Source organism: Echinops telfairi, unplaced genomic scaffold (genome assembly GCF_000313985.2).
Source record: "Echinops telfairi isolate 266 unplaced genomic scaffold, ASM31398v2 ScPeMD7_31;HRSCAF=116, whole genome shotgun sequence".
Classification (NCBI taxonomy): domain Eukaryota; kingdom Metazoa; phylum Chordata; class Mammalia; order Afrosoricida; family Tenrecidae; genus Echinops; species Echinops telfairi.
In genome coordinates this window covers 45,385,454-45,399,665 of record NW_022103928.1, presented here as the reverse complement: position 1 = coordinate 45,399,665, position 14,212 = coordinate 45,385,454, and the positions used below count along the sequence as shown (strand labels likewise).

Below are 14,212 nucleotides of genomic sequence, written 5' to 3'. Positions count from 1 at the left end.
TCCCTGGAGAAGGACATCATGCTTGATAAAGGGACAGCGAACGAGAGGAAGGCTTGGGGCTTGGGGCCCCAAAAGAACTGAGCAGCTTCATGGCTAATCTAAAACCTAGGTGGTGCAGAAAAAGGTCTCTCTATCCCCTTCATGTCTCCACTTACACCCAGGCCTCGTTCTCTCATGTGGTCCCCCCACCCCCACCCACAGAGTCTGGCTTCTATAGGCCCGCTCTGCACCTAGACACAACCATGTGTGAAGTTCAGGCTGCAGTTCACAGAATGAAGGCATTCTAAGTACATATGATAACGAGGATAGAGACAAGGCCAGAGAGTGAAGATTTTGACCTTGCTCACATATCCCCAGGGTACCAAGTGAGCTTGAAGTCTGGCCATACCTTCATGTCTGTCAGCCTCTCGCTGTTCCTGCCCTCCACAGCCCATGAACACAGTTGGCCCCACCTAGCCCACATCAACTGCCAAAAGAGGCCCGTGTGGTGAGCCCCCCATCCATGAGAAGATGGCATTCACACAAAGTATTCTCTCACACAAAGCCACTCTCTGTCAGCCCCCCTGTGGCCCCCTTAATCCCAACTATCCCCTGTTCCCCAGGACACCCAGGGAGCTCCAGCAGACACCTCCAAGCTCAAACCCACGGGGTGAGGGCGCTGGATCCTAAGGCTGAATCACCTGAGCTAAAGGAAAAGATGCCCCCACCTCTCTTACCTTCTCTGCAGACTCTACTCCAGGCTGCTCAGGCACCATCTCCCTCTATTCCCAACACCCACCCTATCACAGGGAGGCCAGGAAAACAGCTCCATGTGTCCTTAAAGCTGAGTTACCAAAATGTACGTGGATGAGTCAGCGATTGTGAGGGTCGTGTGAGACAGAGACAGCTCGGAGGACCCTGAAAGCCTTTAGGCCCTACCCTCACTTACACCCAGCCTGCCCACATGGAGCCTGCAGACTCCTCCCCATGGCCGTCCGCTGGCCCTTGGGCATCCACTGCACATACCACTCTTCCCAGGAACTCTGTGTCCTCATAGGACCAGCTATGCAAACCCAGCATATCCCTTTATACTTACAATACACATGCACACAAACCATCACACACACATACCCTACACATGCACCAGATAACACATACATCATACATACACCCACACATACCAGCATACATACTCCATGCTGCACTTACCACTTCACACACACACGTCACCACTACATCCACATACTACCTACACATACCATACCACATACATACCCATCACACACACAACCACACACAACACAAACCCTTTCACTACTCCCAGGACATCTGTGAGATTTGTTTCCCCACTAATAGGAAATCCCTACCCTCTTTAGTGCAAATCTTCTAGTGATCCAGCGGATACAGCCAGGCATCCGCCGAGCTGTGGTCATGGTAAAGAAAACCAGTGTGCCCAAAGGTGGGTCCACGCTGAGACCAATCATCTAGGGTCAGAATGCATCCGGACTAAGGTCAAGATCAGGCCAAGTTTGAGAGGCAGCGTGTAGATCAGGGCTTCAGCTCCACTAGGACAAGGTCACTGTGGGGTGGGGTTCTGAGCTGGGTAAGGGGACAACTATATAGTGGACTCTTGCGGTCAATGCAGAACCAGCGTTGGGAAGGCCTACAGGGAGCCCATGTCATCTGCACTGGTTTCCAGCACAGATGGACCAGTGCACAGGTGTGTATATGCACACGTGCATGCACACATTTAGTATATCCTGAATAGCACACATATAGTAAGTATATTCTGAATGTAGACACTCAGCCCAGCATGAGGAAGGCTGTACCTTCCCTCCCACCTAGTACCATTGGAGTTTCCTCAGGATAATTATTTATTACTCATAGTCATTAGCAACTTCATTAATTATTCATATGATCCTTAATTATGATCCTTAACAATAAGAGCAGTAAATAGCAGAAAAGTCCTTGAGGTGCCTACGGTCCAGGCCGGTGCCTCTGGGCAGTTAGACCAGCTAATGCCCCCAGGACAGGGTGGGACCACAGGCCCCCTTTCCACTGCCCGGCCCTGCCCCTGCTCCTCCCACTAGGGCCCAGGAGACTGCAGGAGGAGATGGTCCTGAGGGCTGGGAGGAGCTGGGCTATAGCCATTGCCACCAGCACCTGGGCACCGGAGGGAAGGGGCCCAGGCCAGACCCAGCGCCTGGATGTGCCACATGTCCACACTGGGCAGCCCCACTAACTGCCTGGATCGGAGCCATGTCTGTGCAGAGGCTGAGAGGTAAGGGCCCCCAATTGGCCCGGCAGGGAAAGGCGTCGGGTGGATCCCTCTTGGGGGAGCTCTGGGCGTCCTGGGGGGAGTTCCTCACATGCCATGAACTGGGAAACCTGCAAAGAACACTGAGTGTTAGTGAGCAAGGACCCACAGAGGACAGGACAGGAAGGGTGGGACACAGAGGAGGGCTTTAATCTGGGGCAGAGAAAGTTCAAGGCAGACAGACGAGACCCCCCACCTCCCACCCCAAGAAAGGTGTTACGATTGGATGAGAGACATTCATTTCCAGTTGGCAAGAGCCAAGGAGGGGAGCAGAGAGCATTTCAGTCTGACTCCAAATACCTTGCCTGGGACCCAGGAACATTCCAGACCCTGGCCTCCTCCTCCTTTCCTAGAGAACACACCTGAGAAGCGGATTGTGGGAGCTATTGTACAATACTGCTTGGTTGAACTATGAAACTGATATGATATCTGTATTAACTCCCAACAAAATGGTTTTGGAAAAAGGAAATGGAAGAAAAAAAAAAACTTGGGGTATTTGGAACAAAAAACATTTTCCAAATGAAAGATTTGAGTCAGCACACACACATGAACATGACTGAGGTCAAATTGAGCCGAGGACACACAGCCCTTGAGTTGGAGCAGAAAAGGCTCCTTCCTACAGTCGAGAAAGAACCCAGAGACCTAGAAAGAGGGGCAGGCTGGGCCAGGGCTGCGAAGGCCAAGAAGAGAAGCAGGCAGAGGGTACGTGTGTGCTGTGAGCATGCTGGTGTGATCTCAGCGAGGGAGGCTGTGAGGGGAGACTGGCACATTGGCTGACGTGGGCCCTGGTGTCTGAAAACAGGAGCAGGCAGCATATGGGAGGGGGAGCAGATGCCAGAGAAGGCAGGGAGGGAGGGAGGGAGGGAGGCAGGGAGAGAAAGCAGGAAGCTGGAGCAGTCCTTTCTCAGGGCCCCTGGGTAACGAGTCGGAGGTGCCCCCCCACACACACACAATTGAGGCCCTTTGTCCAACAGGAGGGCTGAGAGGAGGGCCCAGGAAGCACCCCTGTGAGTTTGGCCTCAACAGGCAAGGCAGGCCAGACCCTGTGTGGCCAGGGCTGAGGGCTAGAGTCCTGTCCCAAAGCCACACCGGCAGGCACCACCCCTTTCCCGTACCATGTCTGACTCAGGACTGTGGTCCTTAGACGACAGCTCCGTAGCCCATTCGGCAAGCATGCGAACAGAGCTGGCAGCCCTCCTCAGGGGCCGAGCCCGAGGGAGGGTGGGGACAGCAGAAGCAGGAGGCCAGGCAGAGGCCATGGGGGGCAGGCTTGGGCCAAGAAAGGCTGGGCTGGAGCCTTGGCTGGTACCTGAGAAAGCGAGTCCAGAGTGAGGATGGGAATGGGGCTGAGAGGCAGCAAAGGGGAGGTGGAGGTGGGTCCGGGTCCCGGAGAGGTCACAGCACTGTAGGCGGGCGGAACCAGTGTCATCTGTCTCTGTAGCAGCTGCAGCACAGTAGCCATGTCCGCACTCAGCCGGGTCTCTAGTCTGAGGGCAGGAAGGAACAGGGCAGATAGACGCGGCGGCCAGGTGTGAGGAGGTGCCCTGAGTCTGAACAGAAGGGGAGACTCTGTTCTCTGTAACTTCAGGGCCACCCTCCTGAGGAGCCAGCTGGCCACCCTAAGCTCCCTGTAACCACTGTGGTGGCTGCTGCCGTTCAGCTCCGATGGAAGGAGAAGGCCCAGCTGCCCAACACACATATGGGCCTAAACCCTGCCACCAACCCACACCAGGACACCAAGATCCCACTCAGGCCCTGCTTCAGTCCCTCTTACACCTGTACACACAGAAAGAGAGAGAGAGAGAATCCAGGTTACACGGCTCCCTGGCCTCACCTGTTGAGTTGCCTCTGAAGGGCATCCAGCCTGCTCTCCACGTCGCCTCGAGGCCGGCGACCTGGGCTGGAAATGGGGATATTGAGGAGGCTGGGGGTGGTAGCAGGGCAGCGAGGCAGCTCCTGGTACTGGTGTCCCCGGCTGTCCCCCCAGAAGCTGAAGATGTTGGACACTCCGGAGAAGGCACCTAGAGCCAGAGAGTGAAGATGACCCTAGGTCAATCCCTACCTTCCCCAGCCCAGCTCCCTGCCCAGCCTGGACGGCCCCATACCTGACAGCGGGTTGCACGTGTCGCTGTGCTTCTCACCGTCCTCACTCGGGGGCTCCCCACTGGTCATCCCTCCAGGGGGCCTGGGGCTGGAGAAGGGCACCAGGCGGAGGGGGCTGGACCTCCGGCCCTGGCCCTCATCCTCACTGCTCTCAGGGCTGGAGGGGCCGCTCGACGGGCTCTCCCCCCACACACCCCCTGGCTGGCCCTGGCCACTTGACCCTGCCCCTGCCTGGCCAGGCCCCAGGGATTCCACCTCCCCCTGCTGCTCCGTATCTGCAAGAAACAAAGAACAAGAAGGTCCTCTGAGCGGGAGACACGGGAGAGCACAGGGTGCTTCCTCTGTGATCTTCCACCCGACCCACCACCCCCAACCTGACTGAGCCGCAGAGCCAGACTTCCTCCACGCACAGTAGCATGGCTACCCCTGGGCCTGCAGGGCCCCTGCCCAGATTACCACCTCTCTGTCATGCAGACCCGCCCCATGAGAACTAAAGAGGCCTGGGGACTGCCCGGCCAGAGGAGGTGAAACTGAGCTGGACTCATCCGGATAAGAGGAGGGGAAGGGGACACAAGAGGGGGTACGGATGCCAGGCGAGCATGTGTGGGGCAGCGGCTCTTCCTCTCTTCGTCTCACCTTTGTCTAACCGCCGGCGGAAGGACAGCTTGCGCCTGCGTTGCCTGCTGAAGCCATCGAGCTCTGTGCTGCCCGGAGAACCAGGGATCATGTTGGTCTGCAACCAAAAGTAGGCTCAGCACCTGCTATGCTCCGACCCGGCCAGGCCAGGCCCAGCCCCATTCACACATGGCAGCCAGGGGTGAGGCTGGCAGTCGGCTGGGTCTGGCCTCAGCAATGTGGGGCAAGGAAGGAGGCGAAGGGGCCACCCTGCTGGGAGTGGAACAAGGGCCCAGCAGTGAGCCGCTCACATCTCGAAGGTTGAAGGTGATCTCCAGGCTGGACCAGAAGTGGTCGGAGAACTCAGGGTACATGTCTAGCACCTCGAGCAAGTCGTCCCGATGGATCTTGTGCAGGTCGCAATAGGTGAGGGCACGCACGTCCCCATTGGACTTGCCGGGCCGGGCGTACAGGTTCAGGGGCTCTCCAAAGATGTCGTTCTTCCCTGCCGCAGGAGTGGGGTGTGCTCAAGGGGAGGACGGCAGGCAGCTCACCCCACCCCCACAACCCCCACCCCCGGCGTTCCCTCCTGGGTCCGTCCCCAACCCGATCGGGCACCCAACCCATCAGGTCCTTCTCAGCTTTCAGGAGGCCAGGCGGGAGCCTTGGACAGTCAGGGCATTCCTGGTGACCGGGGCCTGCCCACAGGGCTTGTTCCCCCCAAGGGCTCCCGTCTACTTAGATTTCTACCCCCAAACCCCACATCAGAAGCACCCTCCTTCCCGGTCACCAGCTGTGCTTCCCAAACCACAGATCATAGCAGCTGAGTGAAAGGAGACAGAGTGGCATAGCTTAGCGAGCCAGGCAGAAAATGTCAGCGTGGGTCAGGCCCACCGACAGTAATAGGGCCAAGGGCCTCTGGGAATATTTCGTTTGAGGGACAGGTAGGGTACATTTGTAGAGGAAGTATGTCTCTCCTGACTGCAATATACAATTCTATGGGATCTGACTCTGCAGACGAGAGAGGGGATGAGCCTTCCCTAAGGACTGAGGGCCAGCAAAGGAGGGTCTCCCTGGGGCAAGCCCACCTGTCCACAGGTACGGGAGAGGAGGAAATGGTGAGAGGCAAGGGGCAGGGCACCTGGCCTTGGAGGGCGACAGGACCGCAGCATGAGGTGTGGCCCCCATGGCCCCCACAGACCCGATGCCCAAAGCCCTGCCAACGGGCCCATAATAAGTCACAGCACCCTGACCAGATGTCAGGGCCACCAAGCTCCAGGGTGGGACCTCGCCTCATCTTTTTCATACAGAGCAACTGTCCACAGCACCACCAGCTCTCCTTTCACAGACCCAATGCACAGCCCCAAACAGGCCTCTCTCCTGCCACCGACTGCCCCCCTGAGAGGGTCTGGTTTCACCTTGACTTAAAGAAGCAGTGGGGAGGGGAGCCTCACTGCTGGTGGGGAGACTGTTGGGAAGGAGGTCAGTGCAGACACACACACACACACACACACACATACATACATGCATGCACATACATACACATGCACGCATACATATATATACACACGCATGCATGTATACACACATACCCATACATGCACATATACTCACATGAATAGACACATATGGGCATGCACACGTACATGTACATACACATGTACATATACACACATACGCATATATACGTGCATACACATATACACATTCGCGCACATATACACACATCCACACATGCATACACACATACAGAAACACGTATACACACATACATACACACAGATACACATCTATACACACGCACCAAGATGGAGCTTCTATTAGCTGCCTGTCTTGGGACATTCCTAACGCCCCTAGCCTTAGGACTCGCCCTCCCGTCCATACCTAGGATGGCCACCACAACGTCGCCCCGCAGGATCTCAATAGAGCCCCGGGAAATAAAGTAGAGGGCAGTGAGCAGGTCCCCCGCATGCACTAGCGTGTCCCCGGGTGGTGCATGGGTGGTCTTGAACTTCATGGCCAGGGCCCGCAGGCAGCCCTTGGTGGCCCCCCGGAAGGGCTTGCAGTGCTGCAGCAGCGAGCGGTTCAGATGCAGGCAGATGTCTGCTTGCAGGCACTCGGGGAAGCCCTTCAGCACCTGGAGGGAGGGGGAGGAAACGCAGCATCCACTTGCAGTTCCTGGAGCACAGCCCTGGAGCCCCACCCCCTTCCCCAGCCTGCGCTTCCGGGAAACTCCGTGGGCCCAGGCCCTTCCCAGGCTTTATGCCTGGTGAGCTAGACAGGATTCCGGCTCCTTCTCTTGGAGCCGTGCCACGTCTTACCACCCTAGGTCGCCCTTTCCCTGTCCACTTGCACCCACCCTAGGTTAAGGTGGTGAGAATTAAATGTAAAAGCTGTGGCTCAGGAAGTGCCTGCCTCGCTACGGGAGCCGTTCTGCTCCTTGTTGTGCCCAATGGGCAAGTGGGCATCATACCTCTCAGGATGTCCTTGGTCCTAAGAGGCCGCCTAGACCGCCAGGTACGGCAAGTTCGCTCTGCCAAGAGGCGCCCTCCCTGCCCCACTCGCGCCCCAGCCCCCGCCAGTGGCCCACCGCATTCATGTCGATGCCGTTGGTGTAGGACCAGGCGTGTTGGAAGTACTCCTCCAAGCGCTGCCGCAGCGGGTTGGGGATCTGGTGGAAGCGGATGAACTCCCGCACGCGCAGCATCTGCGTGTGGTAGCGCGCAGTACCTGAGTACAGCCGCTGGATGATAGCCGACACGTTGCCGAAGATGCTGGCGTACATAAGCGCTAGGGACAGGGAGCGGGGAGGGATGGGCCTGTCGGTACCTGCAGGGCCCGCCCTCCGCCCTTGCGCGCCAGCCGTGTCACTGACCCACCGCTCGTGGCGTATGCGCAGGGTGGAAACACAGAGAGAAGCGCGAGGATGCACACAAACACACCAAGCACGCTCGTCCCTCTTGCTACCCGACCTCACTCTCTGACCTGGCTGCCCCATGACGGCCCCCCCATTCCCTCTCCCCATCCTCCAGGACCCTCGCTGCCCTCCAGGCAGCCACAGCGCACACCCGCCTCCCCTCCCCGCGGGCACACTCACAGCCAATCAGCATGACGCAGATGGAGAAGATCTTCTCCGAGTTGGTATTCGGCGAGACGTTGCCGAAGCCCACGCTGGTGAGGCTGCTGAAGGTGAAGTACAGGGCCGTGACGTACTTGTCCTTGATGGAGGGGCCCCCCAAGCCGCTGCTGTTATAGGGCTTGCCGATCTGGTCGCCCAGGTTGTGCAGCCAGCCGATGTGCGAGTTCATGTGCGGCTGCTCCATGTTGCCGATGGCGTACCAGATGCAGGCCAGCCAGTGCGCGATGAGCGCGAAGGTGCACATGAGCAGGAAGAGCACGGCCGCGCCGTACTCCGAGTAGCGGTCCAGCTTCCGCGCCACGCGCACCAGCCGCAGCAGCCGGGCGGTCTTCAGCAGCCCGATCAGCTGGAGGGAGAGGGACCGCCAGTGTGAGGATACACTGAGAGTGGGCTAGGTAGCTCTGCTGTCCTCATCCGCGGGGGGTGGGGGGAGTGTTGCGAGGTCAGAGCCCACAAATCTCCTCCCAAAACCTTCTTCTACCACCGGGAGCTGCCTCGCAGCAAAGGGGGCCAGGCCAGAGGAGTTGTTCCAGGTCTATGTGCTAGCTTCTGATGGAGCAGGGGTTCGTTCTCAGCCTGTGAGTCACAACCCCTTTCACAGAGGTTGCCCGATTCATAACAGTAGCTAAATGACAGCTATGAAGTGGCAACAAAAATCATTTTATGGTGGGGGTCACCACCACATGAGGAACTGAATTAAAGGGTCGTGGCATTAGGAAGGTTGAGAACCACTGCGCTAGACTGATAACAGCCTTGAACTCCAGGCTAAGGATGCAGATGTGCTATAAATCAGATATATTGCCTAAGAAGGTCGAGAACCACTGTGGTAGAGGGACAGAGTGAGAACAGGATCGTACGGTGGTCACAGACACACCTAATAGCTTATGGGGTCCTTTGTGTGACTTAGACTTGATGGGTCTTCACTGAAGATAAGGGTGCTACAGCAACATGTGGTGAAGAAAGCTGATGGTGCCCAACTATCTATCAGTCAGAATAGTGTCTGGGGTCTTAGGGGCTTGTATTCAAACATGTGGCTGTCTAAGCGAAGAGCCAACTAAGTCCACACAGAAAAAGCACACCAGCTTGTGGGATCCAGACATGACAATTGAAAAATTCTAATATGGTGAGAAGATAAGCATCAGAGAAATGATGAACCCCCAATTTGTGGAGGGCTCTGGGGGATGGTGACAGCCCAAATCCCATCTGCAGAGTGTCTGGTCAGACTGAGCCACTGGCAGATCCACTCAAGCCACAGACAAATCTTGATCAGCCTTACAATCAGACAGAGCCCACTGTAATCTGGACTGCACGGGATCAAACCCAACACTTGGCCAACTGACTACCCGATTGACCAACCTGAATTTGTTCTGGGTACAAGTATCTCTTACTGGTTCCAAGACGGGTATTTCTTCCCTGGTTTTTTGAATGTTGTTGGGGGTCTGTCCCTTCTTACGCATTATTCGTATCTTTATGTTTTTATCCTTACCACCTTAGCACGAGTCTGTTTTTTATTGTTTTCTGTCACCCAGCTGTGAAGCACAGGAGGAGTGGATGCAGAGAGAGAATAACTGATTCAAGAGGCTGTCAGGAGTACAGGGGTGGCAGGGTAGATGGCGGGGAGGGCAAGGGGATCTTGGGGGCAAACCGTGAAGACAGGAGTGGGGAGGGAGCACTAGAACGGATTGTGATGGCATAATTCTCTCAGAGGTGACTGAACCATGGGAGGTGGGAATGATTGATGTGGGGGTAAGAGTACAATTCTCCTTGATATGATTGAATGGTTGGACTATTGAATTACATGATATGCTCATTCCTTGCCAATTAAACTGTTAGAAGAAAAAAAAGACATGATGGGTCTTTGAAGGCGGAATCAAGAAAGAAGCAAGATTGAGTGGTGCACGGCCTGCCCCTTCAGCTCCCTATCTCTCTCTGCCCTGTCCCTCCAACTCCCTCCCACCACCTTCCCAACTGTCACCATGTGCTCTGGTCCCTCTCTGCCTCCCTGCCAGCCCCACCTCCTCAGAGCCAGAGCCGAAGATGAGCAAGTCGAAGGGGATGGCGGCCACCATGTCAATGAGGAACCAGCCCTTGAAATAGTGGACGGCGATGCGGCCAGGGTGGCTGACCACCTCCTCGTTGGCATTGACGTAGGTGGTGCGGAAGTTGATAAGGATGTCCACGATGAACATGATGTCCACAATGAGGTCCACCACAGCCAGAGGCTGGCAGGCATAGCCGCAGTCAGGGGCCGGGGGACCCTCCTCCGTCTCCTTCAGCAGGAAGGCGGCCGAGTAGGGCGTGAAGACAGCCGTGTAGATGACCAACAGCAGGATGAGCCAGTCCCACACGGCCTTGAAGGGGCTGTAGTGCAGGATGGTCCAGCGGTGGATACGCGGCGCCTGCAGTTTGTATTCCGGCAGCACGTCTGCACCCAGGGACAGCACCTGCATGCAGGGAAAGGGCATGGAGGGGCGCTATCCCACAGGCTGCAGGACTGAGGCGGTGTGGGAAACAGAACCGGGAAGAGAGTGTATGTGGACAAACTCTCAACATTCATGTTAAGGAGCCTGGGAGGCCAAGGCTCCCGTGGAGAAAACCTTCATGTCCGTGGGTTGGAGTTGCGTCCCACTCACATTCTCCTAAGTAAAAGTTAGCCCCCACGATGTCCCCCCATAATCATGCCAAATCTAAGATGCTGTTTGCAAACACATGGTCCCTGACTATACACTCGGAGGTCAACTGCTTGAAGGTTATCTGCCTGAAGGTTATCAGTCATCTAGAGCAATCAGACCCTATATCTGCCCCACCCTAAGTAGGACCCACTCCCTTCTGATAAGGATAGTAGATTGTTTCCCTGAAGGAGAGCCCAAAGACACCTGAGGTCAAGCCAACTCAGACAGTCGACCAAGGTTAGGCTGCCATCTTGCTTCTAATGTCCGCCTTCCTGTCACATGTGTGCCTCTAGTGCCTCCCCTTCCTATTGCATGTAAACCCCCAGCTTGTCCCCCTACTGTTATGCGTATGCCTATTATACAGCCCCTTCCTGTTACATATGTGCTTAGCATGGCCTGAGCTATAAATTCATGAAATTACATTACTCGCTCTCTCTCTGATTATATAAATTCATGAAATTACATTACTCGCTCTCTCTGCGCAGACCTGGCTCATGAAGTCAAGACTGCAAAGGTAAGCACTTGCATGCTTTATCTTGTCTGATGTCTCCTTAATTTTACCCCTCAATTATACAACCGCCCCCTTGGACCCATTCATTGTGGGGCTGGTACCCCAGAAGGCGGCTAGGCCATGGGATGTCAGAAAGGGTGATATCTCTGCTGAATCCTCTGGAGCAGAGGGCAAGCATGGCAGGGAGCCCAAAAAGGGGGGGAGGGGTTCAATCTGAATGCCTACCTCTCCGCCAAATGTGGAGTACAGTTCCCAGAAGGCCATACAACCTGAAGACCCCAGCTGGTCCCAGCCAGACTGGCAGTGCCAGCACACGAGTTCAGAACACTAAGCAATAACACCCAAAAGCAAACGTCCCCACAAGCAAAGCAAGCCTGTGCTCACAGGCTACAGCTCTCCCGTGCGACCTTCCCCATCCAAGATGATTATCACAGCCCAGCAAGTGACTGAAGACCTGAGGCTTCTAGCCTGCACAACAGCCAGATCTCAGCGTGTATGATGATGGGAGGCCCAACTGGCCCCACGGTATCAGGTCCCTGCTCAGACCCCTTAGCCTCCCAGAGGAGGGAGCAAGATACATAAAAGCTCTCTGACCTCCCAGCCCACCCTGACCCAGAGCAGATCTTTGACCTCCCAGCTCACCCTGACCCAGAGCAGACCTCGGTCAGCCCAACAGAGGGATACAAGAAGACCTAATCCAGCCAAGGGACAGGCACTCAATCCAGCTCTAAGGGGCCAGACAGACACAGCCTGCACAGTTCACACAGACGAGCACAATAGTGTGACAATGAGCCGCGAGGCTGACACCCCCACTTGGCACCTAGCGCACTTGCTTGCCCCTCAGCAGCTCTCTCACAACCTGTGACTTGATCCAAGAACCCTCTGCTCCAAACTCCTCCGGTCTGAGCTGGAACCTCACCCCCACCTAACCCCCTCAAGAGCCACAGAGGCCAGCACTGCTCCAGAGCCCCACCTGCCAGGGACCCAGCCTTGGGCTCCCCCATGATCTCTGGACACAGCTTCACCAAAGGGAGCGACTTGGAGGGCACGCCCTACAGGAAGGAACTAGACACTGAGATGGACTATAGCCAGGGACCCGCCACCTCGAGCAATGGATGCTGGAGACAAGGAATGGGAAGCCACTGGGCAGGAAAAGCCTGTGGGAAGGCTCACAGGCTCCTCCCACTACCCTGCCTGCAGCCCAAGCTGCCCCACCTTAAGGCAGGAAACATTTTCACAGGCTGTATGTGGTCTTTGGGAGTTCAGTGAGAGTTAGAGTAAGAATCAGCCAAGACCCTTGCAGCTAAAGGAGTGGACCATGGTCCTAACCCTTAGAACAGAATTCCTCCCAAGAGCCCAGGCTCCCTGGGAGATATGCCGGAACAAATATATCAGGGACCCAGCTCTAAGTTGACCAGCAGTGCACAGTAGCACACAAACGCCTGCATAGGTACACACACATACGCGCACACACACATGCACACACACACAGGCCAGCATGGGGCCACAAGCCCTAGATCCACTGAACCCAATCTCACAGGCGCTGTCCCAGCTCTGCGACACCTGCTGCCCATATGGCCTTGGGCCAGGGACTTAACCCCCTCCTGACCCACTTCCCTACAGAATACAGGACCTCAGTTCAGTCACATCCTGGATCCTCACCTGAAAGGCGCAAGACTCCTTCCTACCTCTGCCTGTACTTGTCTCCCAACAGGGAGGAATGCCTGCACCGGGGCCTGCTCAGGTGTAAGAGTTGGGGTGTGGAGGTGGTAGTGATGGTGGGGGGGCGGAGGGGAGTATTGCTATTTCTCTCTGCCAAAGGTCCCTGGAGAGCAGCTGGAGGCAGAAGGGGCTCCCCATATGTGCTCAGAGAGTCATCAGACTGGGGAGCACAACCCGGCTACCAGACCCCCACACCCACCCCCGGGCTCTTTAGAAGAGGTCCAGCAGGCCTCTTGGTTTAGCATGCCCTCACCCAGAGGCCTCTGACCCAACCCTCCTGAGCTCCAGTTCCAAACCTTGGATCCTCATACCCCCTATGCCCAAGGGCCACCTGCCACCATGGCATGAGGAGTAGCAAGGGCCCAAGCACACCCTCCCATATCTGCTGCAGCAAACCTCTCCTGTCCTGCCAGCCCTCCCTCAGTCTCCCTGCACCACTTTGTGCCCATTCCATTCCTGTCCTCCCCTCCCTTCGCTGTCAGAGCCAGGGGCCTAGGGGTCATGAACACCATGGCACGGGGAAGACCTGGAAGGCTGACCCCCAAGCCGCCGGACCTGGAGAAAGTCCAAGGCAAGCCAAGAGTGACTGCAGACCCCAAGCCCCTGAACGGCCTGCTTCTCAGAAGCCCTCTCGGAGCCTGCTTCCACCCTCTGCCCAACTCATGGGCCTCCTGGCTCAGGAACCTGACCCAGGTAGGAAGAAGGCAGGGGGTCACCTACCTCCTGGGCCAAGAGGCTGGAGATGCGTACAGCCCTCCTGACTCGGCCTTTCTGAACCCGGGCTGGCAGAGTCCCTGGCCCACTGGCCTTCCCTGCTGTGGCTGCCATGAGGGACTTGGCCCCCCCGAGCCTGCTCAGCAGTCCCAGGCCAGGCTGCCCCCCAGAAGCCCCCGGGGCAGCCTCTGGCATGAAGCCAGGGTGGCTGGGGGTGGGCCCCTAGAGCTGGGGTCACCCTGCCAAAATGAGTGGGCAATAGCCCACCCAGTTCACTCTGTTCATGGGCCCCCGGTGTGGGCCTCACTGCCAGGGTGCTGGGATCTGGCCCCACCACCAGCCCAGCTGCAGCGGCCACAGTCGTCAGTCGGAACCTCCGCTCCAGCAGCCAGCCCCGCCTCCTCCACGGTCCCCCACCCCCACTCGCCGCCCAGGCTTCC

The 14,212-nt window shown here is 56.8% G+C and overlaps 1 protein-coding gene across 3 annotated transcripts in view; it reads right to left on the bottom strand.

Moving 5' to 3' along the window:
• Positions 1-1,840: 1,840 nt before the first annotated feature.
• Positions 1,841-14,212, bottom strand: part of KCNH2 (potassium voltage-gated channel subfamily H member 2) — a 38,339-nt gene continuing 25,967 nt past the window's right edge. For 2 of the 3 annotated variants that reach the window (XM_004702310.3, XM_045289919.1), the window contains exons 6-15: positions 10,169-10,597; positions 8,112-8,499; positions 7,605-7,804; positions 6,899-7,151; positions 5,326-5,519; positions 5,036-5,132; positions 4,402-4,674; positions 4,131-4,317; positions 3,606-3,783; positions 1,841-2,367 (exon numbers count right to left, since the gene is read on the bottom strand). In XM_004702310.3, the coding sequence (XP_004702367.1) occupies positions 2,218-2,367; positions 3,606-3,783; positions 4,131-4,317; positions 4,402-4,674; positions 5,036-5,132; positions 5,326-5,519; positions 6,899-7,151; positions 7,605-7,804; positions 8,112-8,499; positions 10,169-10,597 (2,349 nt within the window). In that variant the 3' untranslated portion in view covers positions 1,841-2,217. Of the gene's footprint in view, positions 2,368-3,605; positions 3,784-4,130; positions 4,318-4,401; positions 4,675-5,035; positions 5,133-5,325; positions 5,520-6,898; positions 7,152-7,604; positions 7,805-8,111; positions 8,500-10,168; positions 10,598-13,778; positions 14,053-14,212 lie in introns of those variants that run through there. The other variant, XM_004702311.2, reaches the window with a different exon arrangement.